The 16,705-nt window shown below is 44.1% G+C and overlaps 1 protein-coding gene across 1 annotated transcript in view; it reads left to right on the top strand.

The window, feature by feature from the left end:
• kcnh2b (potassium voltage-gated channel, subfamily H (eag-related), member 2b) overlaps positions 1–16,705 on the top strand; it is a 596,487-nt gene that overhangs the window by 562,249 nt on the left and 17,533 nt on the right. Inside the window, exons 8-9 of the mRNA XM_051928961.1 lie at positions 13,844–14,043; positions 15,238–15,490. Of these exons, the coding sequence (XP_051784921.1) occupies positions 13,844–14,043; positions 15,238–15,490 (453 nt within the window). The remainder of the gene's footprint in view (positions 1–13,843; positions 14,044–15,237; positions 15,491–16,705) is intronic.

Raw genomic sequence — 16,705 nt, 5'->3', positions numbered from 1 at the left:
CACGTTTTAATCACCCCACACACATTTATTTAGGGCTTCCATATTTACAAATCAGTACTCACAGACCCCCAATACCCCACAGTCCAGGCCAACACAATGCCTTCTCTCTCTCTCTGTCTTCAGACTGTCTCCTTCTTTCCTCCAGAGACCTTGTCCTTCTTCCACCCGACTCAAGTCCCTCTCTGAAGGGAGGCGGCCCCTTTAAATAAGCACCCGGATGTGCTCCATGTGTGTTCCCAGCAATCTCCCACCGACACGCCCCAGTGTGGCGGAAGTGCCGGCTGTCTCCCCAAAAGCACTCCGGGTGTCCCTGTTCCTCTTCCCCCCAGCACTTCCTGGTGGCGGAAGTGCTGAGGTCCAGGGTCCTCCAGGTATTGGGTGACCACGGGCCCCTACAGGGTCGAGCTTCCCAGCTCTGTACCCGCGGGCGGTCGTCCCCTCGAGGTCTGGAGGAGACACAAGCCCTCCTCCGGTCTTCTTGGGCGTCCTGGCTGGGTACCACCCCCATCCGGGTACCACAATATATATATATATATATATATATATATATATATATATATATATATATATATATATATACACAGTGATCCCTCGCTATATCGCGCTTCGCCTTTCGCGGTTTCACTCCATCGCGGATTTTATATGTAAGCATATTTAAATATATATCGCGGATTTTTCGCTGCTTCGCGGGTTTCTGCGGACAATGGGTCTTTTAATTTCTGGTACATGCTTCCTCAGTTGGTTTGCCCAGTTGATTTCATACAAGGGACGCTATTGGCAGATGGCTGAGAAGCTACCCAGCTTACTTTCTCTCTCTCTCTCTCTTGCGCTGACGTAGGGGTGTGTGAGCAGGGGGGCTGTGTGCACACCTAGACGATAGGGACGTTGCACTGTGTGCAGCTGCTTCCTGAAGGACATGCTGCACGGTGCTTCGCATACTTAAAAGCTCGAAGGGCACGTATTGATTTTTGCTTGAAAAACAAACTCTCTCTCTCTCTCTCTCTCTTTGTCTGCTCCTGACGGAGGGGGTGTGAGCTGCCGACTTCAACAGCTTTGTGCCGCGGTGCTTCGCATACTCCTGACAGGCATTCCTTTGAAGAGGAAGATATGTTTGCATTCTTTTAATTGTGAGAGGAAACTGTGATCTCTGTCTTGTCATGGAGCACAGTTTAAACTTTTGAAAAAGAGACAAATGTTTGTTTGCAGTGTTTGAATAACGTTCCTGTCTCTCTACAACCTCATGTGTTTCTGCGCAAATCTGTGACCCAAGCATGACAATATAAAAATAACCATATAAACATATGGTTTCTACTTCGCGGATTTTCTTATTTCGCGGGTGGCTCTGGAACGCAACACCCGCGATGGAGGAGGGATTACTGTATATATATATATATATATATATATATATATATATATATATATATATATATATATATATATTGTGGACACTAGAAGTGCTCTTGCCCCTTGAAACCCACCAGACAGATGCCCAGGACACAAGTTTAAAAGCACCAAGAAGAATTCTTTAATAATTTCTTCAAATAAAGTGCACAAAGCACCGCACACTCCACAATTCTCCTGTTACAATAATAATAAAGAATAATCAATAATCACAGTCCTCCACTCCTCCCAGCAGCTCCGTCACTCTACCACCCAACTTTGGCTCTCCTTGCTGAGTTTCCCAAAGTCCTTTAAATAGTCCATGACCTGGAAGTGTTCCTTCTCCGGGTCAAACGCCACATCATCCTTCCTTAAGTAGCCCGGAAGTACTGCGGGCTTCCGTCCTCGTGCCTCCGAAGTACTTCCGGGTCGTAATAATAGTAGGAGTCCCCAGGTTCCTTATGAGCTCCCCCTGGCAGCACCCAACAGGGCTGAGGAAACGGACTCCATGTCCCATGATTCCCTGAGGGAATCCGGGGAACCATTTCCGTCCAGGGGAGCTGCCATCTAGTGTCTCGGGGGAGGCAGTGTCCTAAAAAACCTTCTCTTCCTTCTTCTTTCTGTTCAGGGACGTCCCGGCCAGACTGAAACGCCGGCCCGTCCATCACAATATATATATATATATATATATATATATATATATATATATATATATATATATAATAGCAGCAGCCCTAGCACTGACCCCTGTGGACCACCACTCTTAACATCAGTCAATTCTGATCAGAGGTTCCATGGTCCAACTCTAGCGGGACGCCGGTGTACCCAATACCACATTAGCATCTCTTGCCAGTCCCCTGGCCAAGGCAGGACTGTCCTCGCCTTCGTTCTAAAGGGCTGGACTCGTTTCCAGGTAATGGACTTTGGTGCCTCACCCATGCACTCTTTCCATCATATATGTTAAGAAAAAAGATTTGAAATAAAGGTTCCAAAATTGGCAAACTTACATAATCATAATGTGGTAGCACTGCTCCTTCACAGTAAGGAGACCGGGGGTTCGCATCCCTCCGTGGTGTTGGCATGTTCTCCCCGTGTCTGCGTGGGTTTCCTCCAAATGTCCAGAGACGAGCCAGTTAGGTGAATTGGTGACACTAAATTAGCTTTAGTGTGTGTGTTTGCCCTGCGATGGGCTGGCGCCCTGTCCGAGGTTTGTTCCTTGCCTTGTGCCCTATGCTCGCTCTAACAGACCCCCACGACCCTGATCAGGACTAAAGTAAATGACTGACTGACGGACCTCATGTAGATAATTTTAGAGAGTGTTGGTGGCAGGTGTGGCGCACTCTTGTGACAGCCAGCCACATACTGTGACATTTCTAGCGACTCTGTCCAGCTCTGGTTAAGCCAAAGTTTTAATTGCTACTTTTAGCCTTTTTTTTGTTGTCTTTTTTCATTATTGTTCATTGTTTTTTTTACAATATTCTGTTGATTTTTTATTTGTGTGAATATGTATTATCTGCTAATTTTATTCTGTGTAGTTAGTTATTATGTAATCCAAAACCAAGCAGGTTTTGTGAACTGGTGACGCTAAATTAGCCCGTGTGTATGTGTGTGTGTGTGTGTTCACTCTACGATGGACTGGCATCCTGTCCCGGGTTTGTTCCTGCTTTGTGCCCCTTGCTGGCAGGGATAGTCTCCAGCCCCCCAAACCCCCACCTGTCAGGAGCCCTGGTCTGGATTAAGCGGGTTATTAAATGACATGACAGTGACATAATACGAGCAGTCACTTATATCGTGTGACTCCAGTGCTGTCCAACCTGCAGCTTTAAAATTAAAATTACCCTTCAAAACCCCCAGCAGAAATACTGTAATAATTAAAAAGTGAGCGAAGTATTTACAACATGTGACCCTTTTTGTACCATATAGTAATAAAAAATTAATGAGGCCATAAAAACAGCCATTATGTGCGTTCTTAATTAAAATTCCAGTAATATTTCATGTTTGATAGGATTTTTAATTACTTTTAAAATGAAGCAGGACTCCCCACCATTCAGGTTTCTCCTGTGGACCAGAGAGATGATATAAAAGTCAAACGGCATTACCCAATAAATTAAAATCCTCCAGTTAATAAATTCAATTGAATGATTGTTTAACTTTAAAAGCCCTTTCCATTAAAAATGTCGGCATTTTTCCCCACATGTAATGATAAATAAAGATGTCAAAACATTACCAGCCTGAGGTGGCAGGCCTTGTCGCATTACGTGACTTCTGTTCGGTGAGGATGTCAGCCCCCTGGACTGCGGTTGCTGATCTCGTTGCTGGAGCGGGTCAAGTTACACAACTAGAATTCGATGGGTGTGTCAAATTAAATGACACTCTCACTGTAGCTGTCAGAAAAATTCAAATATATGCGTATTCGGAAACGAACGTCACAGGAAGAGAGACGTGTAATACTATTTTCATACTATAAAATACAATACAATACAGTTTATTTTTGTACAGCCCAAAATCACACAAGGAGTGCTGCAATGGGCTTTAACAGGCCCTGCCTCTTGACAGCCCCCCAGCCTTGACTCTCTAAGAAGACAAAAAACAAACCCTTGTAGGGAAAAAATGGAAGAAACCTCAGAAAAGGCAGTTCAAAGAGAGACCCCTTTACATGTAGGCTGGGCGTGCAGTGGGTGTCAAAAAGAAAAAGGGGGTCAATACAATACAATACACAGAACAGAACAAATCCTCAATACAGTATAAAAATAAAAATATTACAAGTACAGAGCAGAATTTAACAGTACAGTAATCCCTCCTCCATCGCGGGGGTTGCGTTCCAGAGCCACCCGCGAAATAAGAAAATCCGCGAAGTAGAAACCATATGTTTATATGGTTATTTTTATATTGTCATGCTTGGGTCACAGATTTGCGCAGAAACACAGGAGGTTGTAGAGAGACAGGAACTTTATTCAAACACTGCAAACAAACATTTGTCTCTTTTTCAAAAGTTTAAACTGTGCTCCATGACAAGACAGAGATGACAGTTCCGTCTCACAATTAAAAGAATGCAAACATATCTTCCTCTTCAAAGGAGTGCGCGTCAGGAGCAGATAATGTCAGAGAGACAGAGAAAAGCAAACAAATCAATAGGGCTGTTTGGCTTTTAAGTATGCGAAGCACCGCGGCACAAAGCTGTTGAAGGCGGCAGCTCACACCCCCTCCGTCAGGAGCAGAGAGAGAGAGAGAGAGACAGAGAGAGACAGAGAAAAACAAACAAGCAAAAATCAATACGTGCCCTTCGAGCTTTTAAGTATGCGAAGCACCGTGCAGCATGTCACTTCAGGAAGCAGCTGCACAGAAGGTAGCAACGTGAAGATAATCTTTCAGCATTTTTAGACGAGCGTCCGTATCATCTAGGTGTGCGAACAGCCCCCCTGCTCAATCCCCCTACGTCAGGATCAGAGAAAGTCAGCGCATGAGAGAGAGAAAAGTAAGTTGGGTAGCTTTTCAGCCATCTGCCAATAGTGTCCCTTGTATGAAATCAACTGGGCAAACCAACTGAGGAAGCATGTACCAGAAATTAAAAGACCCATTGTCCGCAGAAATCCGCGAACCAGCAAAAAATCTGCGATATATATTTAAATATGCTTACATATAAAATCCGTGATGGAGTGAAGCCGCGAAAGGCGAAGCGCGATATAGCGAGGGATTACTGTAGATGATATCACATAATATGATTTGGATTTGGAACCTATGCTGCATCTTTAACTCAACAATTGTGGACCACCGGGTGCTGGTACTAACCGCTGCCCTAACCCGACACAGACAGGCAGACACACGTTTGCCACACAATTTATGTACAATCGAGGTGCCTTTCTTTTTCACCTCGGCACCGTCCGAAAACACCACAAACACAATAAAGTGCAATCCTTTAGACTCTTCTGTCTCTCAGTTCGCCCTTCCGCCTCTTCTCCATTTCTGGCCCCTCGAATCGAGTGAGGCGACTCCTTTTATTCAGGTCCTGGGAGTGCACCATGTGGCTCATCAGTCTTACCTAGAATCACTCCTAGGTGTGGTGGAAGTCCTCTATAGGGCTCTGTAGCCCCCCCTGGTGGCCTCCACAGAAACCCAACAGGGCTGCATCAAACTCCAAGTCCCAGCATGCCCTGCAGGAATCTGTGGTCCCACAGCAACCCAGGAGGGCTGCCCTCTAGCGTCCCAGGGGAGGTATTGCCTCACCGATGCTGTCTCCCCCCCCCACCCCGGTCCTAACAATTCTGTTGGCATCCTGGCCAGATAACGGCCGTGGCCACCCGTCACACAATGAATCCGACTTTTAAGATTAGATCAGTGGTTCCCAACCTTTTTATGGCCATGCCCCACCTAGGCCTCTCTAAAATCATGATATCCCCCACTGTAACATATAACTTATTCTTATTATTACCTATTCAAAAAGTGAACTCCTACTCACGTGAAGGAAGCCCATAATGTCATTAATTTGGTCTAAACAAGCTACCAAAGAACATGGAAACAAAAGAGGGAAAGGATAGTTGAAGTCAGTCATTGTCATCCTAACACAGGGTCACGGGGGTCTGCTGGAGCTAATCCTGGCCAGCACAGGGCGCAAGGCACGAACAAACCCCGGACAGAGCACCAGCCCACCGCAGGACACACACACACACACTCACACCAAGCACACAATACACCTAACCTGCATGTCTTTGGACTGTGGGAGGAAAGTGGAGCACCCAAAGGAAACCCACGCAGACATGGAGAGAACATACAAACTCCACGCAGGGAGGACCCAGGAAGCGAAGCCAAGTCTACTAACTGCCAGGCAGCAGCGCTACCACTGCGCCACCGTGCTGCCCCGATAGTTGAAGTGCTGACAAAGAAATCACTAAGAAATTGTTAAAAACAAAAATGCTGTTTTTACTCGTGTACCACGCGCCCTCATGTAAGACGTGAACCCTAATTTTTACAAAGAAAATCACGAAAACGTTTTGCCCCGTGTACAACGCGCGTTGTGATTGTATAGAAAGCGTTTAGGGCACACTTTCCATGAAATGCCCTTCTGTTTGTGTTGCATGACAAAAGTTTGTCTTTCTTCCGTTGCGCGTGCGCGCGCGAGAGAGAGAGAGCATGTGCAAGAGAGAGAAAGAGTGAGAGCGCAAGCGAGCGAGCGAGAGTATTAGAGAGCGTGCGCGAGCAAGCCCAAGCAGAAGAAGTAAACATTACAGAAAAAAATTTCCTCGTGTATGACGCGCACCTGATTTTCTAATGCTAATTTTCAGGAAAAAATGTGCGCGTCATACACGCGTAAATACGGTATATAATATAAAGTAATATGAAAATACAGAAAATACAGTTTTGAAAACATATAATAAGATACGTGCTACTCATAAATATAAAACAGCTTTTTCTTTAATATTTTGATCATTTTATATTTTTGTTATATTGCAATTTTTTATAATTATTGTTACTATTCATATTATTTTAATGCTAAAAACAATTTCTAAGTAGAAAAACCCAAGCCGGTTGTTCTTCACCATCCCTTCTAAGGTTATATAAATGTCTCTGTAAAAAATCAAAATTATTTATTTTTTTCTATCATTTTTGACAGTGAATTTCTGTTTTTTCATTTTATAAATTGTTTAATGTACGGAAATTCTTGAATTGCCCCCCTAAAAAATCAAATTGCCCCACGTTGGGAATCACCGGATTAGATTAAATCGTGTCAGTCAAGAGAAACCCTCCAGTACAATTACTAATATCAGTATCTTATAATAGGGCGGAGTGTTGGCTCTGAGGTTAGGGATCTGTGCTGGCAATCGGCAGGTTGCTGGATCGCATCCTGTAAATGGTAGAAGTGACTCTACTCCATTGAGCAAAGGCCTTTAACTTGCAATTGCTCCATCCTTTTTGTTATTTACTTCGCCTTATACAATGTCTTGTATTAATAATTTGTTAGTTTTCACATACCCCTGGGGGTCAGAGCATAGAGTCAGCCATTGTATAGTGCCCCTGGAGCAATTGCAGGTTAAGGGTCCTGGGTGTGACGTTAACCAATCAAGCAGGTCCTCCATCTTAGAGAGAAAATTTGGATATTGGTGTCAGGCTTGACACTTCAGCCACCATAGAATACCTCACACTGTTCCAGTGTGGTGCTGAGGTGTCACCCACTGCATTCAGGACCCAATCCAGGTGGTCCATCGTATGGTGGGTTTGGCAACGTGCTGTAATCAGCGTCAGCTCCCAACCTCCTCCTCTTAAACCCATTTACTGATATCGGAATCGCACCTCAACAATATACACCGAGTGCAGAATTCATCATATGTCTTCATCAGAAAGACAGTACACAGTCATATAGTGGTCACCCAGCGAGTTCTTTCATTGCCAGCTCTCAGGCACACAGAGCCCACCCTAATGACAAAAGAAAACTGGTTTAATTTTGTTATAATTTAATCTCAAAGTGACCACAAACGTAGCATGAAGCCTTCAAAGGCATTAAAAGAAGAAGGCCTGAATCCCACCAGCCTGCCCTAGAAAAGGGGGCTCTGGAGAACATCTGAGCCAAAATGTGCTTCACTCTCAAAGTTCAATAAATATACTGTATTATGTAAAGTCCTAAAGCACTCTCCAAATGCCCCCCACAAGGAGGGGGTCACCATCAACCCCTGGTTTTGTACAGAGCAAGGCCACAAAAACATCTTTTTTAAAGGCACAGTTAATTGACAGAAACAGGGCACAGGAGGCACCTGAGTCCAAATGTCAAATGTCATAGCCAAGGGTCTGAATACTTGGGTCGGTGGGAGGTTCAGATTTTACATTTTTAATACACTTGAAAAAATTGTTTTTGTCAGTCTGGGGTATTGAGTTTTGTTTGATGAGGGAAAAATTATTTGAAATGGATTTATCCAAAGGCTGCAGTATAGCAAAATGTGGAGACGTAAAGGGGTCTGAATGCCTCCCGATGGCCCCGTACGTCTGGCTATTGGATCCTTTGTCCTTCTTGTGTTATCCCCTTCTTGCCATTATAAATAAATAACCGGGTATTTCCAAATCAAGTGCCGGCTGCCCTGCTCCAGAGACTTTGTTTTGCTTTGAATGAGACTTCTGCCTTGGGATCTGACTGGCGAGGCCCTTAATAGAACTGTAATATTATTCACTGTCAGGTTTATAAAAAGCTCTTCAGCTATTTTTGCACTGGTGATCAATCAAACCAGGTAGAGGACAAGCTCACTAACTCACGCAGCTTCACTCAAACATTAGGACTTCAGATGGTCTTATCTGCCCCATCTCTGGCACTTCAGTGCAATCAATTGATGCCCACCCAAACCCTCTTGCTGTCATGTCATAAAGCTCCTCAGTTTATCATCTCCGCTGCTAGGAGATGATTTAGTTTTCAAATGTCCCCAAAATGACAAGCTCAATTAAAAGAATGCCTTGCGTTAGAAGATGTTGGCACAAATGGACAGAGGATAAGATGGATAAAGTGGGTGGAAATGGAGTTTGGCAATGCCATTCTGGAAAAGCATGCATCCCATTGAAAGGCCTGGAAGTTAAAATGAGACTCAGATTAACCCAGATGAATCCATCTGACTAGCAGGTAGTGGAATGTGACTCATCACTCCAGAGGACACGTTTCCACTGCTCCATACTCCAGTGTTGGTGTGCTTTATGCCACTCCAGCTGGCACTTGGCATTGCGTGTGGCGATCTTAGGCTTGTAGGCAGCTGCCCAGCCATGGTAATCCATTCCATGAAGCTCCTGATGTGCAGTCCTTGTGCTGATGTTGCATCTTGGGTTGCTAGTAATGCAACAGAGGAGAGGTGACTTTTACACGTTGTGCACTTTAAAACTCAGTCGTGTGAAAAAGAAAGTGCACCCCAGGGAGGTTGTTGGCTTCTCCAGCATATTTGAACAGACAAGCAGTAGATCTTCATGCAAACAGTGTCTACAGGTAAAGGAGACATTCATAGGCCTGGAAGTTAAAATTAGACTCCGTTCACAGTTTTCATATCTCCTGTTGAGATTAGAGTGTGGATGATCAACGTGACTACAAGAAAAACAGTTTTTATACACCACTAGGGTGTTGGGAGGGCCTGAGTGAGGCTTCAGAAGAGAGTTATGATGCCCTGCTGCTTCTGTCAAGCCGGCTTGGCTGTCTCTATCTGTTGTGAGGGTTGTGTGAAAATGAAAGTGCACCCCAGGGAGATTGGTGACTTCTTCAGCATATTTGAACAGACAAGCAGTAGATCTTCATGCAAACTGTGCCTACAGGTAAAGGTGACATAGGACCGGACAAAGGTGACATTCATATGCCCAGAAGTTAAAATTAGACTCCATTCACAGTTTCACAGTCCCCTGTTGAGATTAGAGTGTGGATGATCAACATGACTGCAAGAAATGCAGCTTTTATACACCACAGGGTGTTGAGAGGGCCTGAGCGAGGCTTCAGAAGAGAGTTATGATGCCCTGCTGCTTCTGTCTGGTTAGGTTTGCTGTCTCAATCTGTTGTGAGGGGTGCACCATCATCTGTGCTTGAATTGCGGACTTCTTACATATCACACCTCTTCAAGCTTGATGGACCATGGGCATTAATGAGTAGTTGGCCCCTTACAGTAGCCTCTACTTTTCTGGGATGACTTTCCATAAGATTTTGGAATGTGGCTATGGTGTATTTGTGGTCATTCAGCCAAAAGAGTGCTGGTAAGGTCAGGTACTGACATTGGCATTCCAATCCATCCCAGCAGTGTTCAAAAGGGTCGAGGTCGGTGCTCTGTGTATTTCCTCCATGTCTTTATGAAGTTAAAATTAGACTCCATTCACATTTTCACAGTCCCCTGTTGAGATTAGAGTGTGGATGATCAACGTGACTGCAAGAAATGCAGCTTTTATACACCACAGGGTGTTGAGAGGGCCTGAGCAAGGCTTCAGAAGAGAGTTATGATGCCCTACTGCTTCCGTCTGGTTGGGTTTGCTGTCTCTCTCTGTTGTGAGGGGTGTGTGAAAAAGTAAGTATACCCCAGGGAGATTTTTGACTTCTCCAGCATATCTCTCTTATCAAGAGACAAGCAGTAGATCTTCATGTGGATGGTGCCTACAGGTAAAGGTGACATTCATAGGCCCGGAAGTTAAAATTTGGCTTAGACTTAAAATTAGTGTTGTACCATGTTAGCCATTATGAAGATAGATAGATAGATAGATAGATAGATAGATAGATAGATAGATAGATAGATAGATAGATAGATAGATAGATAGATAGATAGATAGATAGATAGATAGATAGATAGATAGATAGATAGATAGATAGATAGATAGATAGATAGATAGATAGATAGATAGACCTTTATTAATCCCATGGGGAAATTCACATACTCCAGCAGCAGCATACTGATACAAAAAAACAATATTAAATTAAAGAGTGGTAACAATGCAGGTATACAGACAGACAATAACTTTGTATAATTTTAACGTTTACCCCCCGGTGGAATTGAAGAGTCACATAGTGTGGAGGAGGAATGATCTCCTCAGTCTGTCAGTGGAGCAGGACGGTGACAGCAGTCTGTCGCTGAAGCTGCTCCTCTGTCTGGAGGTGACACTGTTTAGTGGATGCAGTGGATTCTCCATGATTGACAGGAGTCTGCTCAGTGCCCGTCGCTCTGCCACAGATGTCAAACTGTTCAGCTCCGTGCCTACAATAGAGCCTGCCTTACTCACCAGTTTGTCCAGGCATGAGGCGTCCCTCTTCTTTATGCTGCCACCCCAGCACAACACCGCGTAAAAGAGGGCACTCACCACAATCGTCTGATAAAACATCTGCAGCATCTTATTGCAGATGTTGAAGGATGCCAGCTCTGTCCTTTCTTACACTGAGCATCAGTATTGGCACTCCAGTCCAATTTATCATCCAGCTGCACTCCCAGGTATGTATAGGTCTGCACCATCTGCACACAGTCACCTCTGACGATCACGGGGTCCATGAGGGGTCTGGGCCTCCTAAACTCCACCACCAGCTCCTTGGTTTTGCTGGTGTTCAGGTGTAGGTGGTTTGAGTTGCACCATTTAACAAAGTCCTTGATTAGGTTCCTATACTCCTCCTCCTGCCCACTCCTGATGCAGCCCATGATAGCAGTGTCATCAGCGAACTTTTGCATGTGGCAGGACTCCGAGTTGTGTTGGAAGTCCGATGTATATAGGCTGAACAGAACTGGAGAAAGTACAGTCCCCTGCGGCGCTCCTGTGCTGCTGACCACAATGTCAGACCTGCAGTTCTCAAGACGCACATACTGAGGTCTATCTGTAAGATAGTCCACGATCTATGCCACCAGGTATGAATCTACTCCCATCTGTGTCAGCTTGTCCCTAAGGAGCAGAGGTTGGGTGGTGTTGAAGGCGCTAGAGAAGTCCAGAAACATAATTCTTACAGCACCACTGCCTCTGTCCAAGTGGGAGAGGGATCGGTGTAGCATGTAGATGATGGCATCCTCCACTCCCACCTTCTCCTGGTATACGAACTGCAGAGGGTCGAGGGTGTGGTGGACCTGTGGCCTCAGGTGGTGAAGCAGCAGTCGCTCCACGGTCTTCATCACATGGGTGACAGGCCGTAAGTCATTCAGCTCACTAGGACTTGATACCTTTGGGACTGGGGTGATACAAGATGTAGTACAAAGTCAAGCAAAATGACCCCTTTTATTGGCGAACTAAAAAGATTACAATATGCAAGCTTTCGGGGCAACTCAGGCCCCTTCGTCAGGCAAGATTACAAGGGGCTTGAGTTGCCTCGAAAGCTTGCAAATTGTAATCTTTTTAGTTTGCCAATTAAAGGGGTCATTTTGCTTGACATCTCACTAGATCTATCTCCATGCAAACAGTGCCTACAGGTAAAGGTGACATACTTGAATAAAAGCACATTGAAAAATTGCCTTTTCAATCTTGTATTCTACCATTATATCAACAGATGTAATCTTCTGGTGGGGAAAAAAGTAACTACCCCCTTGGCCTCAGAAACTGGCATTGCCCCCCTTTAGCAGGAATTACTTCTTGTAGGCATTTTCCATTCTTGCTCGCCAGTCTGTCTGTGATCGACTTCCTTCAGTTGCAAGATGTCTGTGGATTTTCTTGCATGTTACTGCTTATTGGAAACCCACCAAAACATTTCAATTGGATTCCAATCAGGAGTTTGACTCGACCCTCCAATTTCTTAATTTTTCTGAGCCATTCTTTGCTAGTGTGTCACTATCGTGCTGAAAGGTCCATTTCTGGTTCAACGTTTGGACAGGTGACCTCACATTCTCCTCAAGCACACTTTGATAAGATGCAGAATTCATAGCTAACCTGATAACTGCAAGCTGCCCAGGCCGTGAGGTAGCAAAGCAGCCCCAAACCAGAACGTTCCCACCACCATGCGTTACCATTGGTATGAGGTGCTTCTCCTCAAATGTGTCTTCGGTTTGCACCAAACATGCGGCCAAACAACTCTATAGCTTTGATTCATCTCTCCAGAATGCATTGTTCCAGAAGACCTGATCTTTGCCTAGATGTTCAATGGCTCTCTGCAGTTTTGCTCTAATGTTCTTTTTGCACAGGAAAGGCTTGGGCAGATCAAATTTCTGGGTCATTTTAGCAACAACTTTTGCAAAAGCTACCTGCAGATCCTGCAATGAAATGTTTGGGGTTCTTGGAGACTTCTATTAGTATCAAACTCTCAGCTCCCTGGACTAAATTGGCTGGGCAGGGCAGTTCTGGACAAGTCAGCAGTCATTTGAAATCTACGCCACTTGTAGATGATTTGCCTTACAGTGGAATTGACGAATTGGTGATCTTTATAAACCCTTTACCAGACTCATTGGCTTCCGCAATCTTCTTTCTTAGGGCCTTCGAGTGCTCTTTTGATCTTGATGACACTACACACGTCAATGGCAAAGAGAACAGTAGAAACCTCGATATCTGCCATGGTTTAAATAAGACAGATGGGTCCATCTGCAGACTTCCTTACGGAGGTCTAACCCTCATCTAGAGCACCTGATTCTAATTTGATGGATTTGATGGTGGTGGACTTACTTGTTCCACATGACAAATCTGCATTTGTATTATTGTCGATTATGAGTACGACTACACCAGGATAATTTTATGTGTTATTTGTTCAAGTCAGTCACCTTTATCCTTTTTTGCATGAAGATCTAATGTTGGCCTGTTCAAAATATGTTGAGAAAGGGAACACTTTCCATGGGGTGTACTTTCTTTTTCACGCGACTATGTGCTGGATTGACGCTGCTCTGTTTTCATCTCCAGGACAGATAAAGTGAATTAAAATGTTACATTTGTACACCAATCTGCTGCTTGATTTCACCATTGAACTGTGAGCTTTGAAATTTGAAGATTTGTCTCTGATGGTAGTGCTGGTTTGCTTGTGTTATCTGCAGGAACATTTATGATGACAACTTTCATCTGCTTCTTGTTTTTTACCTTACAGCTCTAATGTATGCCAGCATCTTTGGGAACGTGTCAGCCATAATCCAGAGGCTGTACTCTGGCACCGCACGCTATCATACCCAGATGCTTCGGGTTCGAGAGTTTATCCGCTTCCATCAGATCCCAAACCCGCTACGACAAAGACTAGAAGAGTACTTCCAGCATGCCTGGTCCTATACCAATGGCATCGATATGAATGCGGTGAGAAATTTGATTTTCTCCATGTTTTTCAAGTTTTCTTACTCATAAATTTTGATATACTTTATTAATCCCAGAGGGGAAATTTAGTCAAAGCAGCACCAATAGCTTCTTAATTGTGTCAAATTGAGAGTCAGTACTGAAAAGGCAATATATGACAACCATTGGGAGAGAAACCTGACTCGGGCACTGCCATGTCTCAGCCAGGGCTCCTCCTCTGGCTGGGGTTCATATTCCTATGTTATGTCAGTTTTGTTCATTTTTGATTCTTTTATTTATGTTAATGTTCCTTTTGTTGATGATGTCCATTATTCTTTGGTTTTGATTTTAACAATGTACAGTATGTAGCCTGCCTGTGTAATGTTCTATGTGTTTTGTTGGTGGTCCCCCAAAAGGCTCATCTGCCTGGTAATCACCACCAGGAACTGCCCTCAGTACTATAAATATTGGGGGTCTCCCACAGTTCCTGGTGGTTCATTTAGAAAAATGCTGAGGAGTAGTGAGTCCTTGTGCGTTTGTGAGTTTTGTAGGATTTGTATTACTCTCTATTTATTGATTATTCTTTAAATATCTGTAGTGGGACTTTGTTTGACTTTGATTGCCTCAGTTACAGGCAGTTTCATTTTGTCTTTGTTCTCCACGGAGCTTCATTATGATTGGAATCCTTTTTTTGTGAAAAATAAATCTTTTATTTTGTAAAGATTTAGTGTTTGCCTTTCTTACAAGCCGGGGTTTGATCGTGATATCCCCCTCTAGTGGACATAATTGGACGTTTTTGGAACTACAAACTATGGAACACTTTAGTGCATGACAGACACAAGCTGCTTGATGGTGTTAGTGTGGCGCATCTATCTATCTATCTATCTATCTATCTATCTATCTATCTATCTATCTATCTATCTATCTATCTATCTATCTATCTATCTATCTATCTATCTATCTATCTATCTATCTATCTGTTAAGTAGTGCCTTTCATATTCTTTCTATCTATCTATCTATCTATCTATCTATCTATCTATCTATCTATCTATCTATCTATCTATCTATCTATCTATCTATCTATCTATCTATCTATCTATCTATCTATCTATCTATCTATCTATCTATCTATCTATCTATCAGTCTCTCCAGGCCCATGTTAGCACAACATGAATTTTTCAGATCTCCTTGCTCATCTTTATCTCGTCCTCTCTCAGGTTCTGAAGGGATTCCCCGAGTGTCTCCAGGCCGATATCTGCCTTCACCTGAACCGAACCCTCCTACAGAATTGCAAGGCTTTTAAAGGGGCCACGAAAGGCTGTCTCCGGGCACTGGCCATGAAATTCAAAACCACTCATGCTCCTCCAGGCGACACCCTTGTGCATGCTGGTGACGTCCTTACTGCTCTCTACTTCATCTCTAGGGGCTCCATCGAGATCCTCCGTGGTGATGTTGTGGTTGCAATCTTAGGTAAGGATTTATTGGTCTGTAATTACCAGGGTCCATTTCTGTTTTTTATATAGTACAGTATATTAAGTCATTGTCTTCTTCTTTCAACTGCTCCCGTTTTGGGGTCACCACAGCCTATCGTCCGTCTCCATCTATCCCTGTCTTCTTTTTCATCATTTTCTGTCACACCAACCGCCTTCATGTCCTCCCTCACCACATCTATAGACCACTTCTTTAGCCTGTCCAAAGACATCCAGGTTAGGTGGATTGGCGATCCTAAATAGGCCTGAGTGTGTGGTTGGGTAAGGGGTGTGTGTGTTTGTGTGTGTTTGCCCTGCAATGGACTGGCACCCTGTCCAGGGTTTGTTTCTGCCTTGTGCCCTATGCTAGCTGGGTAGGCTCCAGCAGGCCCCATGTGACCCTGTACAGGACTAAGTGGGAGAAAAAATGGCTGACAGTTGTAGTATTAGTAGTTTTAATTTATTATTATTTATATTAGTTGTAGTAGTTGTAGCATTAAAACTGTTGGTTTTTCTTGTTGTTGCATCTCATATCACAGGGGATTCTGTGGGCTGAAACGAAAAGGAAAAGCACATCGATACCCTGGACCATTATTATTATTATTATTGTTGAGGTGTTCATCTGTAAAGGGAGCAAATCAAAATGTTACAGTTAAGTTTGTGATGTGTGCTTCATTATTTATTTATTTATTTTTGTATATATATTGTGACGGACCACCGGGACGCCTCAATATTGGGAGGGCCAGGGAATAGAGCTCATTCTTTTTCTTTTTTGTTTTGTTCTTTATTTTGCCTTATACAATTTCTTGTATTAGGAATTTTTTAGTTTTTGCATACCCCTTGGGGTCAGAGTGCAGGGTCAGCCCTGTAGCAATTACAGGTTAAGGGTCTTGCTCAAGGGCCCAGCAGAGTAGGATCTCTTTTGGCAGTGACGGGGATTCGAACCGGCAACCTTCTGGATACCAGCACATATCCTTAGCCTCAGAGCCACCACTCCGACACTTATCTTCCCTGGAACACTAGAGGGCTGCCCCCCCTGGCTTATAGTGGGGCCACGGGTTTGGAACATGAAAGCTCACCCCTTCTGGGTCCCGTGGCCTCTGTCAGGGGGCGCTGGGACCTTTTTCCGAGTCCTGTTTATCAGCACTCCTGCCACACCCAGAAGTGCTGCCGGAAGAAGCTCATTGGACGCCTGGAGTCCTTCCGGAAGGCAGCC

This window comes from Erpetoichthys calabaricus, chromosome 6, assembly GCF_900747795.2.
Source record: "Erpetoichthys calabaricus chromosome 6, fErpCal1.3, whole genome shotgun sequence".
In the NCBI taxonomy this organism is placed as follows: domain Eukaryota; kingdom Metazoa; phylum Chordata; class Cladistia; order Polypteriformes; family Polypteridae; genus Erpetoichthys; species Erpetoichthys calabaricus.
This window is presented reverse-complemented; position numbering and strand designations above follow the sequence as displayed.